Source organism: Mastigoproctus giganteus, chromosome 1 (genome assembly GCF_048544385.1).
Source record: "Mastigoproctus giganteus isolate SK-2022 chromosome 1, ASM4854438v1, whole genome shotgun sequence".
Classification (NCBI taxonomy): domain Eukaryota; kingdom Metazoa; phylum Arthropoda; class Arachnida; order Uropygi; family Thelyphonidae; genus Mastigoproctus; species Mastigoproctus giganteus.
In genome coordinates this window covers 181,162,340-181,179,384 of record NC_143575.1, presented here as the reverse complement: position 1 = coordinate 181,179,384, position 17,045 = coordinate 181,162,340, and the positions used below count along the sequence as shown (strand labels likewise).

Sequence of the window (17,045 nt, the reverse complement as noted above, 5' to 3'; positions counted from 1 at the left end):
CGTACGCTTTTTCCATGTCAAAGAAGATGGACACCAAGTGTTCTCTTTTTAGGAAAGCATCTCGGATTGATGTTTCCAGTCTAATTAAGTGGTCCAGTGTGGACCTGTTTCTTCGGAAGCCGCACTGAAAGAGGGAGAGAAGGTCGTTCGATTCTAAATACCATAAGAGACGAGCATTGACCATTCTCTCCAATATTTTGCAGACAGCTGGTCAGAGCAATAGGACGATAGTTTTTTGGACATTTAGGATCCTTTTCTGGCTTAGCAAAAGCAAGAATAGATGCCTTGCACCAGGTATCCGGAAAGTGCTCTTCAAGGAAGATTCTGTTGTGCAGGAAGAGCAAACAGTCCATGGATTCTGGTGAAAGATGTTTGATCATTTCATAATGGATGTTGTCTGGTCCAACAGCGGTAGCCTTTGTACAGGCAAGTGCCGTTTTCAGCTTGTGGATAGTAAATGGCCCATTATATGGGTGGGAACCCTTCGATGTGAACTTAAGGGCCTGTTTTTCAGTGTTGCGCTTTAAGACCAGAAATTCTGGGGAATAAGATGATGTTGCAGAGATGTTAGAAAATGTTTCCCCAAGAGCATTGGCTATTGCAGTAGAGTCTGTAATAGTACATCCATTATATTCAAGGACCGATGAGGGGTGTGCTGTGTATTTTCTCTTCATTTTCCGGATTTTTTCCCAGATCACCTTAGTACAAGTGGACTGAGTAATTGATGAAGTAAAACGGATCCACGATTCCTTTTGACTCTGACAACGGATGTAGCGTGCTTTGGCTCGTGCACATTTAAAGGCTATAAGGTTGTTCGTGGTAGGATATCGGTGAAATATCCCCCATGCTTTGTTTTGAGCCTTTTTTGCTGTTGTGCATTGTGAATTCCACCAAGGTTTGGGAAATGGTGGAAACCGGGCAGATGTTTTTGGAACAGCATTCACAGCTGCTTGGACGATAATTTCTGTGATGTATATTACTGCATCATTGATAGGCTCCTGACTGACGGTACTGAGGTCAAAATTTGCCTGATGTTGGAAGGCAGACCAGTCAGCCTGATCAATCTTCCACCGTGGTAACCCGAAAGGAAGAGAAGGTCTCGCACTGTATAACGAGGTTATCACAGGGAAGTGATCACTTCCGTATGGGTTCTCCTCCACTTCCCAAGTGAGTGAAGGGAGTAGAGAAGGGAAGCAGATAGAGAGATCAATGGCAGAAAACGTACGGGTAGGCATGTGGAAGAAGATATTTGTTCAAGTATTTAGAAGGGAGAGGTCACTGTCATTTAGCATATGCTCTATGACTCGTCCCCTTCCATTGATGTTAGCACTACCCCACAGGGTGTTATGTCCATTACAATCCCGAAAAGTAAGAAAGGGGGAGGCAACTGCGTTACAAGATCATCAAGGTCTTCCTGGGAGATGTCAGTCCCAGGTGGAAAATAAATAGAGCACACGGTTAATAAAAATCCCACTGCAAGGCGAATTGCAACAGCTTCTATGCTAGTTGTAATTAGCAAGGGCTGAACTGGGGTCTGGTTGCCCACAAGGATAGCCACTCCTCCATGAGCAGGATCATCCGCAATTCTATCCTTACGAAAAATTGTGATGTTAAGCATTGTGGGATCATCATTTGCCTTTAGACAAGTCTCCTGCAAGCAAAAGCAAACTGGCTCGTGCTTTTGCAGGAGGGCCTTGATGTCATCAGTATTTCGCCGGAATCCACGACAATTCCACTGTAGGAATTTAGCCATTATTTTGGCTTGATGGGTCCATCAGGCGGCTTCCGAGTTGCTGAGGGCTTACTTTTATCAGTCTTGGGTTTATCTCTTTTGGGGAAGTATGGACGCTGTCCAGTGTCCATTTCCTCCTCCACGAAGAGTTCCAAGACTGATTCGTCCGTTACCTCCTTGTCCTCTACATCCATTGTTTCTGTTATTATTGGTTTCTCTTTTTTACCACTTGGTTTTGGTAGTGGTGGAGCACTAGGAGGTACGGATATAGGAGTAGCAGCTGACTGCGTTTTTTTGGTGGGCTTTTGTGAACTTAATAAATAGCGTGCAATCGGCGTGAATGACTCTCTTGGTGGTACAGTCATCTCTGTTTGTGTACCGATAGTGCACTTCGCAGAAACCTTCTGAGCATACGAAGGCTTCCCGCTATTTATTGGTTGTATGCGTTTTCTAGCCTCTGGGTAGGAGATGTTTAGCTTCGTTTTTAATTTTTGTATCTCTTTTTTGTACTTCCACCGCTGGCATGCTCGAGAGTATGCAGGGTGGTCTCCTTGGCAGTTAATACAATTAGGCTTAGGAGCTATACATTCCTTGCTCTCGTGATCTTTAACACCACATCGAGCACAAGCAGGGTTACCACGACAAGCTGTTTGTGAGTGGCCGTACTTTTGACATTTAAAACACCTCAGTGGGTTTGGAACGTAAATCCTCACTGGGCAGTTTAAGTACCCTGCCTTGATGGAACTAGGAGGCCGTGGGGTGTTGAATGTTAGGATGAGAACTCTGGTAGGGACGAGATTCCCATCCTTACGCATGGATATTCGCTTGACAGCTGTTACTCCTTGTTCGTTTAATTCAGAGCAGATCTCTTCTCCAAAAACATGAAGATCCCACTCTGATATGACACCTCGTGAAGAGTTCAAAGTTTTGTGAGGGGTTACGATGATGGGTATTCCCTCTATAGATGTGGCTTTCAAAATTTTTTCTGCTTGATTTGTGTTTGATGCTTCAATTAGAATATCTCCAGAACACAGCCGTTTTACGGATTTGGGTGAACCTGCCATCCCTTCTAATCCTTTCTGGATAAAGAAAGGTGACATTTTCCCTATTGACTGCTCTCCGGTGGAATGGAGAATGAGGAAAAGAGGTGTCACAGATGGTGTTTTCTCCTCAGTTCTGGCTCTTTTAGCAGAATTGCTCTCATTTTCATCCGACGATCGATTAGGTAGGGACCTTGTTGGGGCCTCAGAAAAAGAGGGATTTAAATTACCCATCAGAGTAAAGAGAAAGTGTCTGATGCCTAAGTACCTCACCCACCACGGAGCCCTACGAGGGGACGCCCACTCGTGAACTAGCAGGTACTGTGTATACGAATGGGACGCTGAGTTCGCTTAGGAGCACCATACCCACGTTACCAATAAGTCTTTATCCCGTCCCAGGACCAAAGGGAGGGAGACTTATTGGAACACAGTTGATCCTAGCAGTAAAAAACCACTGATCCCAGTCAGACCGGTCCGGGACCTCCCGTCTTGTCGAAGCAGAGGCCAAAGTGGTGTATTAAGGCTGGGCCCCTCAACCACCAGGATCCCCCTTTCCGAAATCCATGGATCGCGGCACACGGCTGCACACGCCGGATTCCAAAGATGTAACCCTGGAACCAAGGTATGGGCATTAGATCCCAGTGATGCTAGTCTGGAAGTCCAGCAGCGTCACTGGGAGGTCCCCTCACCACGTACAGGTGCCCACATAGAGGGGTATTCCATGTGATTTATAAAATGACCCACATTCTAAAACTTTTCTTCAATGGTTTTATTACTTTTAAATACTGAATACATTGTAATTCAATTAACTGTGATAAACTGGAAATAAATGTAAAATGTTATTGCACATAATAGATCCTTGGTAGTTATTTTGATTTATTTTACTGCATATTATCCAATGTTTATTAATTATAATTCTTGTACCAGAGCCAGATAAGTGACTGTCGGGCTGGTGTGTTTTATCTTATCTTCACTAGAGAACAACAGTGAGTTTATTCTATCACCATCAACATCCATATTTGGTTGAGGTGGATTGTTTACATTTGTGCCAAGGAAACAAAGACCACAAGTCATTGTATGTCATCTGTAAATTGTGAGTATTCTGTAGTTTGTTTGTTTTATAGGATGAAAACCAGAGTTTTCAGGAAACCATGCAACCAAAAAAAAATCAAATAATTCAGCCATGGGAGGGGGAGGGGGCAATAAATTTCTTCTATTCTAATATGAATAGCCTGAACTTCAACAGGTAATGGGAATAAAAACCAGGCCTTTTCCGCAGGGTATCAAAACAGCAGCACTATCCACTTGTGTTTCTTGCACGGAATCCAAACCTTGTGAATCTCTGCAGTAAGGCTTATTTCAAATGTTGAAACAAGCCACATATAACCAAATATTGAAATTTTGTTGATGAGGTCTAACTGAAAAAACTGCAGAATTTAAATGGAATGTTGTTTACCAGAGTTTCAGTTAAATTTGGGCAAACTTTAGAGAAGTGAATATCACCCAGAAAAGTTAATTAGGTATAACTTATTATGGTCTTATGTCTTAAGTTTTCTAAGTCTGAGACAGTGGTTAGGTATGCACTATGGAAAAAAGTTAACTGTTTCACAGCACGAAATATTTTTCTAACTATATATCTATGGAAACTTTCTGAGAGTTCTTCTGCAGATTGCATTCCTGGTCATCCATTTTAATCTAATAAACCTTTTATACACTTAATTGTGTATGAGACAAAAAAAAAAAAAAAAAAAAAAAAAAAGAAGAAAAAAAAGAGTGGTTTGGCTATTCTTCTAGTCCTCCCAAATTCCTTCAAGTTGAAAATGGGTAATATTTTATCCCTAACCTATTTTCCCCCTTATCTCTGAATTTCATAATTCCAAAGGATGTTCACAAGTGACAGTTTGGAAAAGGATTTTAGATGGAAAGCCACAAATGCACTACTGCATGCCCAGGACAACAGCTCTACAAGTAGAAAAACCATCTGTGACCCGTATGATTCCAATAAGTCCATACAAAAAATTTAATACTCAAAAGCTTATTTTGTAATTCATGACTGCAACATTTAAACTGTACACAATCTTTAATTGTCATGAAACCTACCTCTTTCATTGCAATTAGCTCTCCAGTTAGGTTATTTACAGCAGTATACACCTTTCCAAATCGACCCTCACCTAAAGATACAGATAAAACAGATCATTATTTAAAGAACAAGAATAAAGGAAAATCTCTGGTAATTTTGGTGAAAAATTACATGCAGCCTTGTTTATTTATTTATTTTAGCATTAGTAGAGACATATGATGCAGGAAAGCAAGCATATCCATGATCAGGAAGGAAAAAAAAAAAACCCTTCCCATTTCATCCATCCATTCCATCCAATTGTTTGTCTGGTTCTGCTTTCAATTTATTTAAGTTATCAACTTCTACAACGACTGATGGAAGTTTGTTCCAGCAATCAACCACCAAAGGCAAATTAAGGCACATCTATTCTACAACTGTCTTTCCTCAATTTGAATTTATGTCCCTTCAGGTGATTAATCTGGGCAAGAAGAAGAGTCCCACTAGCATTGAGCTTGCTCAAACCATTCAAGGGCTTATAAACCTCAATCAAATCACCTCACAGGTGCCTAGCCTCCAGACACTGCTATTTACAGAACGTAAGAGCAGTACTTTGTATAATTTACCAATCTCGTGGACCTTGTCTGTACTTGTTCCAGCAGCTTTACAGCCTTCCTAAATTAAGGCCTCCATACCTGTATACAGTATTCAAGGAAAAATCACCTCCTTATCCGTGCTAGAAAAATTCCTATATATCATTGACAAAACACCATGAGCTACTCTTGCAGACTGTCTGCACTGCTTAAAAGACTTCATATCTGACTGCACAATTACCCCCATGTCATTTTCATTCTCTATCACCCAGTATAGTACCAAACAGTTGACATGTTACTCTGTGGTTTCTGCTTCCCATATGCAGTACTTTACATTTATCAATGTTAAACATCAGTTGTGACCACTATACAGTATAAAGTCTTTATTGTCATTAACAACCCATGCACACTTTGTATCATCTTCAAAATTGGATACTAAGCCTGATATACATTCATCGATATCATTGATAAATACACAAAACAATAATGAGCCCAGCACCAAAATCTGGGGGACTCCACTAATAACAACAGTCCATGAAGAGCAGTGTCCACTGATTACCACTCTGTCTCCCACTCAACCATCACTTTATCCACTGTAGCAATTTGCCCTTAATGTCATACTGCCCCAATTTGTACAGTAGTCTTCCTTGTGCAATAATATCAAAAGCATATCAATAACATCAATAACAATATAAAGGAACCATTAGGTGGTTCCTTTATATTGTTATATAAAGTGCGATTTACTCAAAGACGTAACTACAAAAGTGGTAAAGGGAAGGGTTATTACTTTGTAAAGGCGACTACGATGGTCTGAGAAAGTATTTAAATTCTATACAGTGGGACCAACTGATGATAAATTCAAAATGGGAAGCATTCAAAGAACTTATCTTGGAAGCTACTAGGCTTTACATACCAACTAAGAAATATTGTTCAAGGTTTAGGCCTAAATGGATGTTAGATGAACTAATGAGACACATGGCAGAGAAGAAAATGCATGGGATACATATAAATTAACACATGACACAGAAGCCTATGATAGATATAAGCTGGTCTGTAACCAAGTCACAAAGGAGGTTAAGCAGACAAAGGCAGATTGTGAGAAATCTTTGGCAAAGGATGCAAAGAAAAACAGCAAAGAGTTCTTTACTTATGTAAACTCTAGAAGGAAGAGGATGAATCAGATTGGTCCACTTGACATCGATGGTTCAACTGTTGATCCTAGTCAGGTAGCTAACAAACTAAATGAATATTTTGCATCGACATTCACACATGAGGAGTTATTCAGCGAGAGGAATGCCAGAGGTGTATTAAACTCTGGCAGTAAGCTAGATAATCTTGTAATAACTGAGAGTAAAGAGGAGGAGAAATTATTGAAGATAAACACAAGAAAGGCACCTGGGGTGGATGGGATCTATCCAGTTATATTAAAGGAGGCAGCAAAGGAAGTAAGCAAACCCTTAGCCATAATTATGAGAGATTTCTTGGACTCAGGGGAGGGACCCGTAGACTGAAGTGTGCAAATGTGACCCCAATTCACAAAGGAGGATCAACGGCTGACACAAGTAATTATAGACCTGTGAATTGAACTTCTGTTCCAGGAAAATTAATGGAGGCACTGGTTAAAGAAGCACTGCAGGAAAATCTACACAAGACCTCAGTTATAGCTCAGACACAGCATGGTTTTGTTAATGGGAAGTCTTGCCTGACCAATTTGATTGGATACTATGATGCAGTCACAAAAGAGCTGGATGCAGGGAATAACTTTGATATTATATACTTGGATCTTAGAAAGGCTTTTGATACTGTTCCACATGGAAGACTGCTGCACAAATTGGAGCAGTGTGGCATTGGAGGCAAATTGCTACTATGGATAAAGGGGTGGTTAAGGGAGAGAGAAGACAGAGTGGTAATCAATGGACACTGCTCATCGTGGACTAATGTTATTAGTGGAGTCCCCCAGGGTTCAGTGTTGGGTCTGTTATTGTTTTCTGTATTTATAAATAATATTGATGATGGTATATCAAGCTTAATGTCCAGATTTGCAGATGATACAAAGGTTGGCAGGGTTGTTAAGGACACTACTGATGCTATGTTGTTGCAACAGGATCTGGAAAGGTTGAGCAGATGGGCTGAGGGGTGGCAAAGGAAGTTTAACATTGACAAATGTAAAGTACTACATATGGGAAACAGCAACCCCAGAGCAACGTATAAACTGTGGTACTACACTGACAGTGGTAGAGAATGAAAAGGACCTGGGGGGGGGTAATTGTGCAGGCAGATATGAAGTTCTCTGAGCAGTGCAGACGAGCTGCAAGAGTAGCTCATGGTGTCTTGTCAATGATATACAGGAATTTTTCTAGCAGGGATAAGGAGGTGATTATTCCCTTGTATAAGGCTATGGTCAGGCCACACCTTGAGTACTGTATACAGGTCTGGAGGCCTCATTTCAAGGATGTAGAGCTGCTGGAATGAGTACAGAGAAGGGCAACAAGATTAGTGAATGGAACAAAGGGTTGCTCTTACGAAGAAAGGCTTAAATTTTGCAAATTACAGTGTCTGGAGACTAGGCACCGGCGAAGTCATCTGATAGAGGTGTATAAAGCCTTGAATAGTTTGAGCATGCTCAATGCTGATGAGATTCTTCCTCTTGCTCACCTGAATAATCACCTGAGAGGGCATAAATTCAAATTGAGGAAAGACAGATGTAGGATAGATGCGCGGAAATTTGCCTTTAGCCAGCCAGTAGTTGGTTGGTGGAACAGACTTCCATCCCTTGTCGTGGAAGTTGATAGCCAAAATAAATTTAAGGCTCAGCTGGACAGGTATTTTGAATGAACGGAAGGGTGAAGTGGAAGTTTTTTGTTTTTTTTTTGGCTGATGCTGCATAAGCTTGCTTTCTTGCATCATATGCCTCTACTAATGCTAATGCTAAAAGCTTTCCTAAAATCCAAGTATAGGATATCAAAATTATTTTTTGCATCCAGTACCTTTGTGACCACATAATAATATCCAATCAAACTGGTCAGTCAAGATTACCCTTAACAAATCCATGCTGTGTCTGAACTATAACTCCAATCTTGTCTAGATTATTTCACAGCACTTCTTTAACCAGTGTCTCGATTAATTTCCCTGGAACAAAAGTTGAACTAACTGGACTGTAATTACTAACATCCCCATTTGATCCTCCTCTATGATTTGGGATAACATTTGCATATCTCCAGCCCATGGGGACCTCCCCCGAGTCCATGGAAGCTCTCATAATTATCACTAAGGGTTTGCTTACTTCCTTCGCTGCCTCCTTCAATATAACTGGATAGATTCCATCCACCCCTGGTGTCTGTTTTATGTTTAACTTCAACAATTTCTCCTCCACTTTGCTCTCAGTTATTACAAAATCATTTAGCTCCCTGTTAGAGTTTAGTAAACTAATATCCTCCTCTTCCTTTCAGAATTCCTGATGTGTGAATGTAGATGCAAAATACTCATTCAGATTGTCAGCTATCTGAGCAGGATCATCAACAGTCGAACCACTGATATCAATTGGACAAATCTGATTCCTCCACTTCCTTCTAGAGTTTACATAAGTAAAGATCCCACCTGATCATTTATATTAATCCCATGCATTTTTATTCTCTGCCACAAATCTCATTAGTTCATCTGACATCCATTCAGACCTAAACCTTGAACAATATTCCTTAAAGAATTAAATGGGAAACATTTAATTCTTTAAATTCTTCACATTTAGAATTTGCTGTTGGTAACATCATAAGTTGGTGCCACTGTATAGAAATTAAAAACAGTCTCAAACCATCATAGTCACCTTTACGAAAGCAAAAACCTTTCCCTTTATCAATGATGGTAATTACATCTGAGTGTTTGCCATTTTATTTACCTAATTGTTATTTTATATTGAACTTTTTTAATTTAAGTAGCCATATAGTTCTAGATATGCTGGTTATTTGTATTTTAGATAACAGTTTTTGTAGATTACTACTTAATATACGTAAAACCGTTGTTTCGTTCAAATCTTGCAGCCATTGTTTTTGTATAGAGTGGTAGGGAATTCAAATTTTTGATTGTGGTAACTAGGTAGCTCTAACGTAAAATTATATAGCATAATTCACATCTCTGAATTTAGGTTTGTTGTTGTTGTTTGTTATTTGGTTTTTAGGAGCATTAGCAACTAAGGCCATATTGCTCCGAGATATGCAGTGGTCATTCCCTAACCTTTCCGCATCCTCCATATTTGGTGGTGACGGGCTCGAACCCCGGTCTAATCAAGAAGCGTGTGCTACGCACTGCTGCTGCTTCCCACCTGGCTACGGAGGCACCTCTGAATTTAGGATTCTATTAGATAGTGTAGTATTGACAATTACTTATTTAAATTTATTGACCTTATTAATTTAAAATATCATGCCCCAGACTAGAGCAGAAAAGCAATGGGCACAAAGTGGCAGGAATGCTGTTACTCGGGGGGAGAACTGAGTGGGGTGGTTCTCCAACACATCACAGCCTAAAAAAATGTGCAACATGAAATGTTTGCCAACCTCTCTGGAATGGAACATGATCTAGCCAAGGAGGATGTCTTTGTGTGTAGTAGGTGCAGAGAGTGTCTAGAAATTAGGCGTCAACTCAGCGTTGCTATGGGCCTACATGAGAGCTTGAAGGACAGGGAGGATGCCCTCAAAGGATTTAAATTGAGAAGTCCATAAAGCCCCTCAATTTAAATCCCTTGAGGGCATCCTCCCTGTCCCTCTGGCGCTGATGTGGGCATGGCATCTGCCCACATCAATGCCAGAGCTTGCACTTGAACATCATGCAACGCAGTGGCAACCCCCAAGGCAGAATGTGCTGGTCCCACAGGAACTAGTTGTTGTCAATGAATCTATTGTCAGGGAAACGGGGAACATATTGTGCAAAAAGGATAGGTGGAACAGGACCAGAGTAGGTCTGCCAGCGGCAAAGGTTGATGACATTGTAGAGCAGATATCATCTTTTAAGGGAACAAAAGATGATATTGTGGTACACATTGGCACTAATGATATTAAGAGTAGGAGACCAGCAGAATTACTTAACAAGTACAGGTCACTGTTGAAAAAAAGCCGTGAATTAGGGTTGAATTTGAAAGTGTCTGCAATTCTGCCCAGACACGATAGGAGTTTTGTCAATCAATTCAGCTCTGCAGGAAATGTGCAAGGCTCAAGGGGTAGAATTTTTTTCGGCCTGGTCTGTGCTTGTTAACAGGAGAGAGACTGCTTCTAGAGGGATGGGATATACTTAAATAGAAAGGGTACAAGAATATTTTCTGATGCTATCGAGGCAGTGTTAGGTGGGTCAGAAAATTGCTAATTTTGGTGGGATTCACAGACTAAAAGAATAACAGTAGCCACAGGCAGAAGTGCAAGTGATTCTTCATTGCTTCTATCAGATTGGAGGGGTGGGTGCTGGAGTTATCAGGGATTGGTGGGAGTCATCACAGAACAAATAAATACATGGTCTGTGTTAGGATAACTAAGAATAAGAACACATGCATGCACACTAATGCTAGAAGTATAGTAAATAAATTTGATATTTGGGATACACTTAAATAGAAAGGGTGCAAGAATATTTACCGATGCTATCGAGGCAGTGTTAGGCGGGTCAGAAAACTGCTAGCTTGGGGGGAGGGATTCACATACTACAAGTAGCCACGGGCAGAGGTGTAGTAGGTGACTCTTGCACTACTTCTATTAGAATAAGCAGCAGCCTGGAGCGAGGGGTGTTGGGGGTTTCAGGGACTGATGGCAGTCATCGTGAAACAGGTGGGTATATGGGATGTGTTAGGGTAACTAATAATAAGAATAGGTAATGTATATTTCCATGTATACCAATGCTAGAAGTATAGTAATAATGAATTTGAAATGTTGGTCAAGACATCAAAGGCGGATTTTGTTCAGATAGCAGAGACACGGTGTAACACAGATATTAGGAATGCAGAATTGAAATTTGGGGAGTACAATGTGTACAGAAAGGATAGACAGGATAGAAAAGGAGGAAGTGTTATGCTGTTAATTAAGAAAAACAAAATCAAAAGAAGTGCATCCAGCTGATATAGATGAACAGTGCACTGTTGAATCAGTTTGGTGTGATATAAGCACTGCAAAAGCAAAAATAAGAGTAGGAGTGTGTTATAGGCCTAATGACTCGAATGAGTACAATGAACAATTGTATAGAGAAATAGAGTGGGCTAGTAAATCAGAATGTCTTATAATGGGGGATTTTAACTCACCAGATATAGACTAGAACTTATGGGTTGTCACTCACACACTACTAAAACTTTTCTGGATTTATTGGATGATTGTTTTCTGCAGCAGCATGTTCAAGAGGCAACCAGAGAGGATAATACTCTTGATCTGGTTATCAGCAGTGATCATTCATGTATTAAGAATTTTCAGATAAAGGAACCATTAGGTGTGGTGATCACAGTGTACTGATGTGGGATTTACTTAAAGATCTAATTACCATCAGGGGTAAAGGAAGAGGTTTTTCTTCCGTAAAGGTGACTACAGTGATCTCAGACAGTTTTTAAATTCTGTACAGTGGGACCAACTGATGATGTTACCAACAGTAAATTCTAAGTGGGAAGCATTCAAGGAATTAATAGTGGAAGCTACTAAACATTTCATACCTATTAAGAAATATTGTTCAAGGTTTAGGCCTAAATGGTTGTCAACTGAACTAATGAGACTTGTTATTTTTGTTTTTTTTTAGGAGCATTAGGCCATATTGCTCCGGGAATATGCAGTAGTTATGCAATAGGATCTTGAAAATTTGGGCAGATGGGCTGAGAAGTGGCAACTGAAGTTTAACATTGAAAAATGCAAAGTACTGCATATGGGTAGAAGTAACCCCAGAGAAACGTACCAACTGTGTGCTACTACACTTGTGGCTACTTAAATGAAAAAGACCTGGGAGTAATTGTGCAGTCAGATATGAACTTTTCTGAACAATGCAGACAGGTTGCCAAGGGCAGGTCCTGGGATGTTATCAATGATATACAAGAATTTGCTAGCAGGGAAAAGGAGGTGATTGTCCCTCTGTATAAGGCAATGGTCAGGCCACGCTTTGAGTACTGCGTACAGGTCTGAAGGCCTCATTTTAGGAAGAATGTAGATTTGCTTGAGAATGTACAGAGAAGGGCAACAAGATTGTTGAGGGGAACGAAGGGATCCTCTTACCAGGAGAGGCTTAAATTTTGCAAATTGCAGCAGCTGGAGACTAGGCACCTGCAAGGTGATCTGATTGAGGTGTATAAGGCCTTGAATGGGTTGAGCACGCTGAATTCTGATGGGATTCTTCCACTTGTTCAGATTACGAACCTAAGGGGACATAAATTGAAATTGAGGAAGGACAGATGTAGAATAGATGTGCGGAAATTTGCCTTTAGCCAGTGGGTGGTTAATTGCTGGAACAAACTTCCATCTGTCATTGTGGAAGTTGAGAGATTAAAGAAATTTAAGGAGGAACTGGAAAAACATTTAAAGGGGATTGTTTTGTAAATTTTTTTTTGGCTGATGCAGCATAAGCTCATATACTTGCTTTTTTTGCATCACATGCCACAACTACTACAACAACATCAGGACACTGTGATCACTGCCACCTAATTGTTCTTTTATCTGCAGATTCTTAATGCATGAACAATCACTGCTGATAATCAGAACAAGACTATTACTCAGTCTGTTTGTCTCTCAAATATGCTGCTGTAGAAAACAATTATCCAATAAATTCACAAAATCCTTGCTAGTAGGGAGTGACCAACCCACAAGTTTCCAATCAATATCTAGGAAGTTAAAATCTCTCATTATAATACAATCTGATTTACTGGCCCATTCTATTTCTCTGTACAATTGTTCGTTGTATTCATTAGAGCCATTAGGCCTATAACACACTCCTACTCTCAATTTTTCAAAAAGCAAAATATAAGATTCATATTTACAACTGTCTTGTCCAACATGTTGTAGTATCAAGTTTGAGACAACAGGATTTCCATAATGTTTTATGTGATGTCAACAAATTAATCAGATGACTAGAGCACCCTTATTACCACCAAGTGCTCAATCTCCTCTTTTAGGCCTGACATACTAGGGAATAATCTATACCAAGTGCCAGTCTTTTAAAAGAATCTTATATGCTTCCAGGTTGTTTAGAATAAGATGACCAATACTGTATCTGTAGCATCAACAGTACTCTCTCAATGGCTCTGAGGAGGAGCGAAGCTCCTTTTGATTTAATTTGTGTGTGTGTGTGTTATAAATTTAAAGCAAAGGTCACTACAATGTGATAAATCTTGGGATCACTTTGATTACTGCCATCTGTAACAACTGTAAATCACATATTTTGAAGCAGTGACAATGCAATTATTTTTAAAATACACTTCCATAGTTTGAGAATGATATTAGACTGTCCACATGACAGAAAATTCATTCTTCACTTTTTTATCTGGGGGGGGGGGATCACCAATTTAAGAAATATAAAATCATCACTACACTAATTTTAGACATTATACATTTAATCTGCTGCCAGCATCAATGATGTGTTTTAAAACTGACCACTCATATCTTATATGAGTATGCTCCTGAACCATTAATGTTTATGAATGAATAACCCTATGTTTTCTTAGATACAAGATGACCGACCATCCACATTAGAGAACAAAGAGATTTCATACTGAACTTCTAGACACACGGATTACATACCTATTTTAAATCACCAATTTAAGAAATATAAAATCATCACTACACTAATTTTAGACATTATACATTTAATCTGCTGCCAGCATCAATGATGTGTTTTAAAATTGACCACTCATATCTTATATGAGTATGCTCCTGAACCATTAATGTTTATGAATGAATAACCCTATGTTTTCTTAGATACAAGATGACCGACCATCCACATTAGAGAACAAAGAGATTTCATACTGAACTTCTAGACACACGGATTACATACCTATTTTAAATCCTCTCTGCCAAGGAAAAGTAACTCTTCGTGCACTAATATGAAATGGAGTCTGTTGAATAACAGAGCTGACTTCTCCAATTACATTTTTTTCCTTTAGTTTAATTTGCTGTTTTTCCTCAAGGCTTTGAATGGCCCTCCTCACACGAGATATAGGAAGCTCTGCAAAACAAAAATAGTCTGTAAAAAGATTTCTTCTAGGAAGCTAATATTTATAGTAAGAAATAATATATAAGAATATTTAAGTTCCATTTTTACATTAAATATATGAACTGAATTATGAATGTAAAAATTATCCAAACAGTAAATATCATTTGTGTTCTTTTATGTCAATATTATTTTCTAACACAAGTAACTACTTTCCTCTAGTTCAAGAGGTTGCAATTAAACATTTTAATTTGTTCATTTATTTTTACAGAAAAATGAATTAATTTTTTTGCTGTAACATAATTACTGAAATAATTACTGTAGTATTCAAAAATTATAAAGTAAACATAATTATCTGCAAATAATAAAAACAATAATTAATTGTTTTTATTATTTACAGGGCAACAATTAATAAGGGAAAAAATGGAATAAAAATGCATGCAATTTAAAAATAAGAACAATAGGTTTCAGTTTAAAACATATACCTATACAAATTTCCAAAACTACAATTAACACATTGCCGCTGCATGCAGAAAAAAGTGGCACGTGTTACCTACAAATTCTGCATAAAGCTAACGAGATTATTACTTATAAGTGGATAATATTCATACTTAGCACTTTAGTATTCCTGATATTCTAAAACAGGTCTAGAGTACTTTTTCCTGAGAAAATTTTGACATGATCTCTGCCAATGCACATAGCAAATTATTCATTTTTAACATCTTCACTGCCTTGATGCATGTAAGCATTCACCAGTACCCTAACTGTTATGCTGTCTTGCATATAGGGTAATTCTTAAATGATCAATATAAGAGTGGTACAAAAGTAAAGGCACATGAAATGAACTCTTTGATTCTGTCAGCACAATGAACTCTGGGCAATTAGTATCAATGATTCATTTTTCTTTATAGCTTGGTATTTAAGGGCACAAAAGGTGATATTGTTGTACATGTTAGCACTAATGATATTAAGAATAAATCAGAGGACTTATTTAACAAGTACAGGACAATGTTTGCAAAAAGTTGCAAGTTAGGATTGTATTTGAAAGTGTCTGCAATTCTGTCAAGACATGATAGGAAGGAGAATGTTGAGAGCCTCGTCAATCAATTCGGCCATAGAGAGGACTTGTATACTTGCATGTACACCAATGCTAGGAGCTTTGTAAATATTTTGATGAATTTGAAATACTGATTAAGTCACTGAATGCAGACATTGTAAGAAAAGTCTGGGGACAAACGATATTAAACGTACATGATCTGACGATTTGTTGGAAAAATACAGGACCATGCTGAGGAAATGTCGCGAGCTAGGCCATAATGTCTATGTGTCTGCAATTCTGCCCAGACACGATAGGAGGGATTATATGTTAAGAGCCTTGTGGATTAACTCAAGACTTGAAGGAATCTGCAAGGCTTTAGGGGGTAAATTTCTATCAGCATGGCCCACACTTGTAGGTAGAAGGAATTTGTTTTGTAGAGACGGGATACACTTAAACAAAGGTGGTGCAAAAGTTTTTGCCAGTATTATTGAGGATACCTTAAAGGCTCAGGGAAACTGCTAGTTAGGGGGGATGTGGGTAATACTGACACGCGTTTATCTGATAATATTGGTAAATGTAACTCTTGCACATACCTTAAGAGTTCTTATCTGTTACCCCAACTGGACGTATTATCTAGATGTTCTGGGGGCAAAGACGTTTCATGTGAGCAGGTAGCTAATATCAGGGAAGAGAGCCTAAAAAACTTCAAGGGTTGTGTTAGGGTTGTTAAATATACAAGAACAGTAAATCTTAATTGTTTATACAGTAACGTTAGAAGTGTCGTCAATAAAATGAGCGAATTCGAACTGCTGGTTAAAACAAGTAACGCGGACATAATAGGGCTTACGGAGACGTGGTGCCACCCGGAAATTGGGGATGATGAGTTTCAGTACGGCTTGTATAATGTATTTAGGAAGGATAGAGTAGATAGAAGGGGTGGTGGGGTAATGCTTCTTATCAGAAGCAGCCTGAGTGCGACGATAGCTTTCCCAGATTCAGACATTTCACATGCTAGTATAGAGTCTGTATGGTGTGAGATAGTTGGAAACAAAGGTACAATGCGAGTAGGCGTAATCTACAGACCAGGTGATTGTGAAGACTATGACAAAAGCCTCTACATGCAAATGGAATGGGCAAGTAAGCGTCAATGCCTTATTATGGGTGATTTCAATTTGCCTCTAATTGATTGGAGTAAATGGGAAGGAAACTCGACATGGGGAACAAAATTTTTAAATCAACCAGATGACTATTATTTGTATCAACATGTCAGGGAAAGTACTAGAGAAAAGAATATCCTAGACCTCATCATGACACATGAATCAGATGACATAACAGGGCTGACAGTAGAGGAACCAGTAGCAGGAAGTGACCACGGAGTTCTACGGTGGATGATGACGAGAGAGGTAGCAGAAGTAAAAGGCAAAGGAATGGGTTTTAATTT

At 39.1% G+C, this 17,045-nt stretch overlaps 1 protein-coding gene across 1 annotated transcript in view; it reads right to left on the bottom strand.

The window, feature by feature from the left end:
- The window catches only part of LOC150091336 (mitogen-activated protein kinase kinase kinase 4-like), a 350,375-nt gene that overhangs the window by 74,766 nt on the left and 258,564 nt on the right, over nt 1-17,045 (bottom strand). Inside the window, exons 18-19 of the mRNA XM_090390030.1 lie at nt 14,410-14,580; nt 4,873-4,943 (exon numbers count right to left, since the gene is read on the bottom strand). Of these exons, the coding sequence (XP_090246156.1) occupies nt 4,873-4,943; nt 14,410-14,580 (242 nt within the window). The remainder of the gene's footprint in view (nt 1-4,872; nt 4,944-14,409; nt 14,581-17,045) is intronic.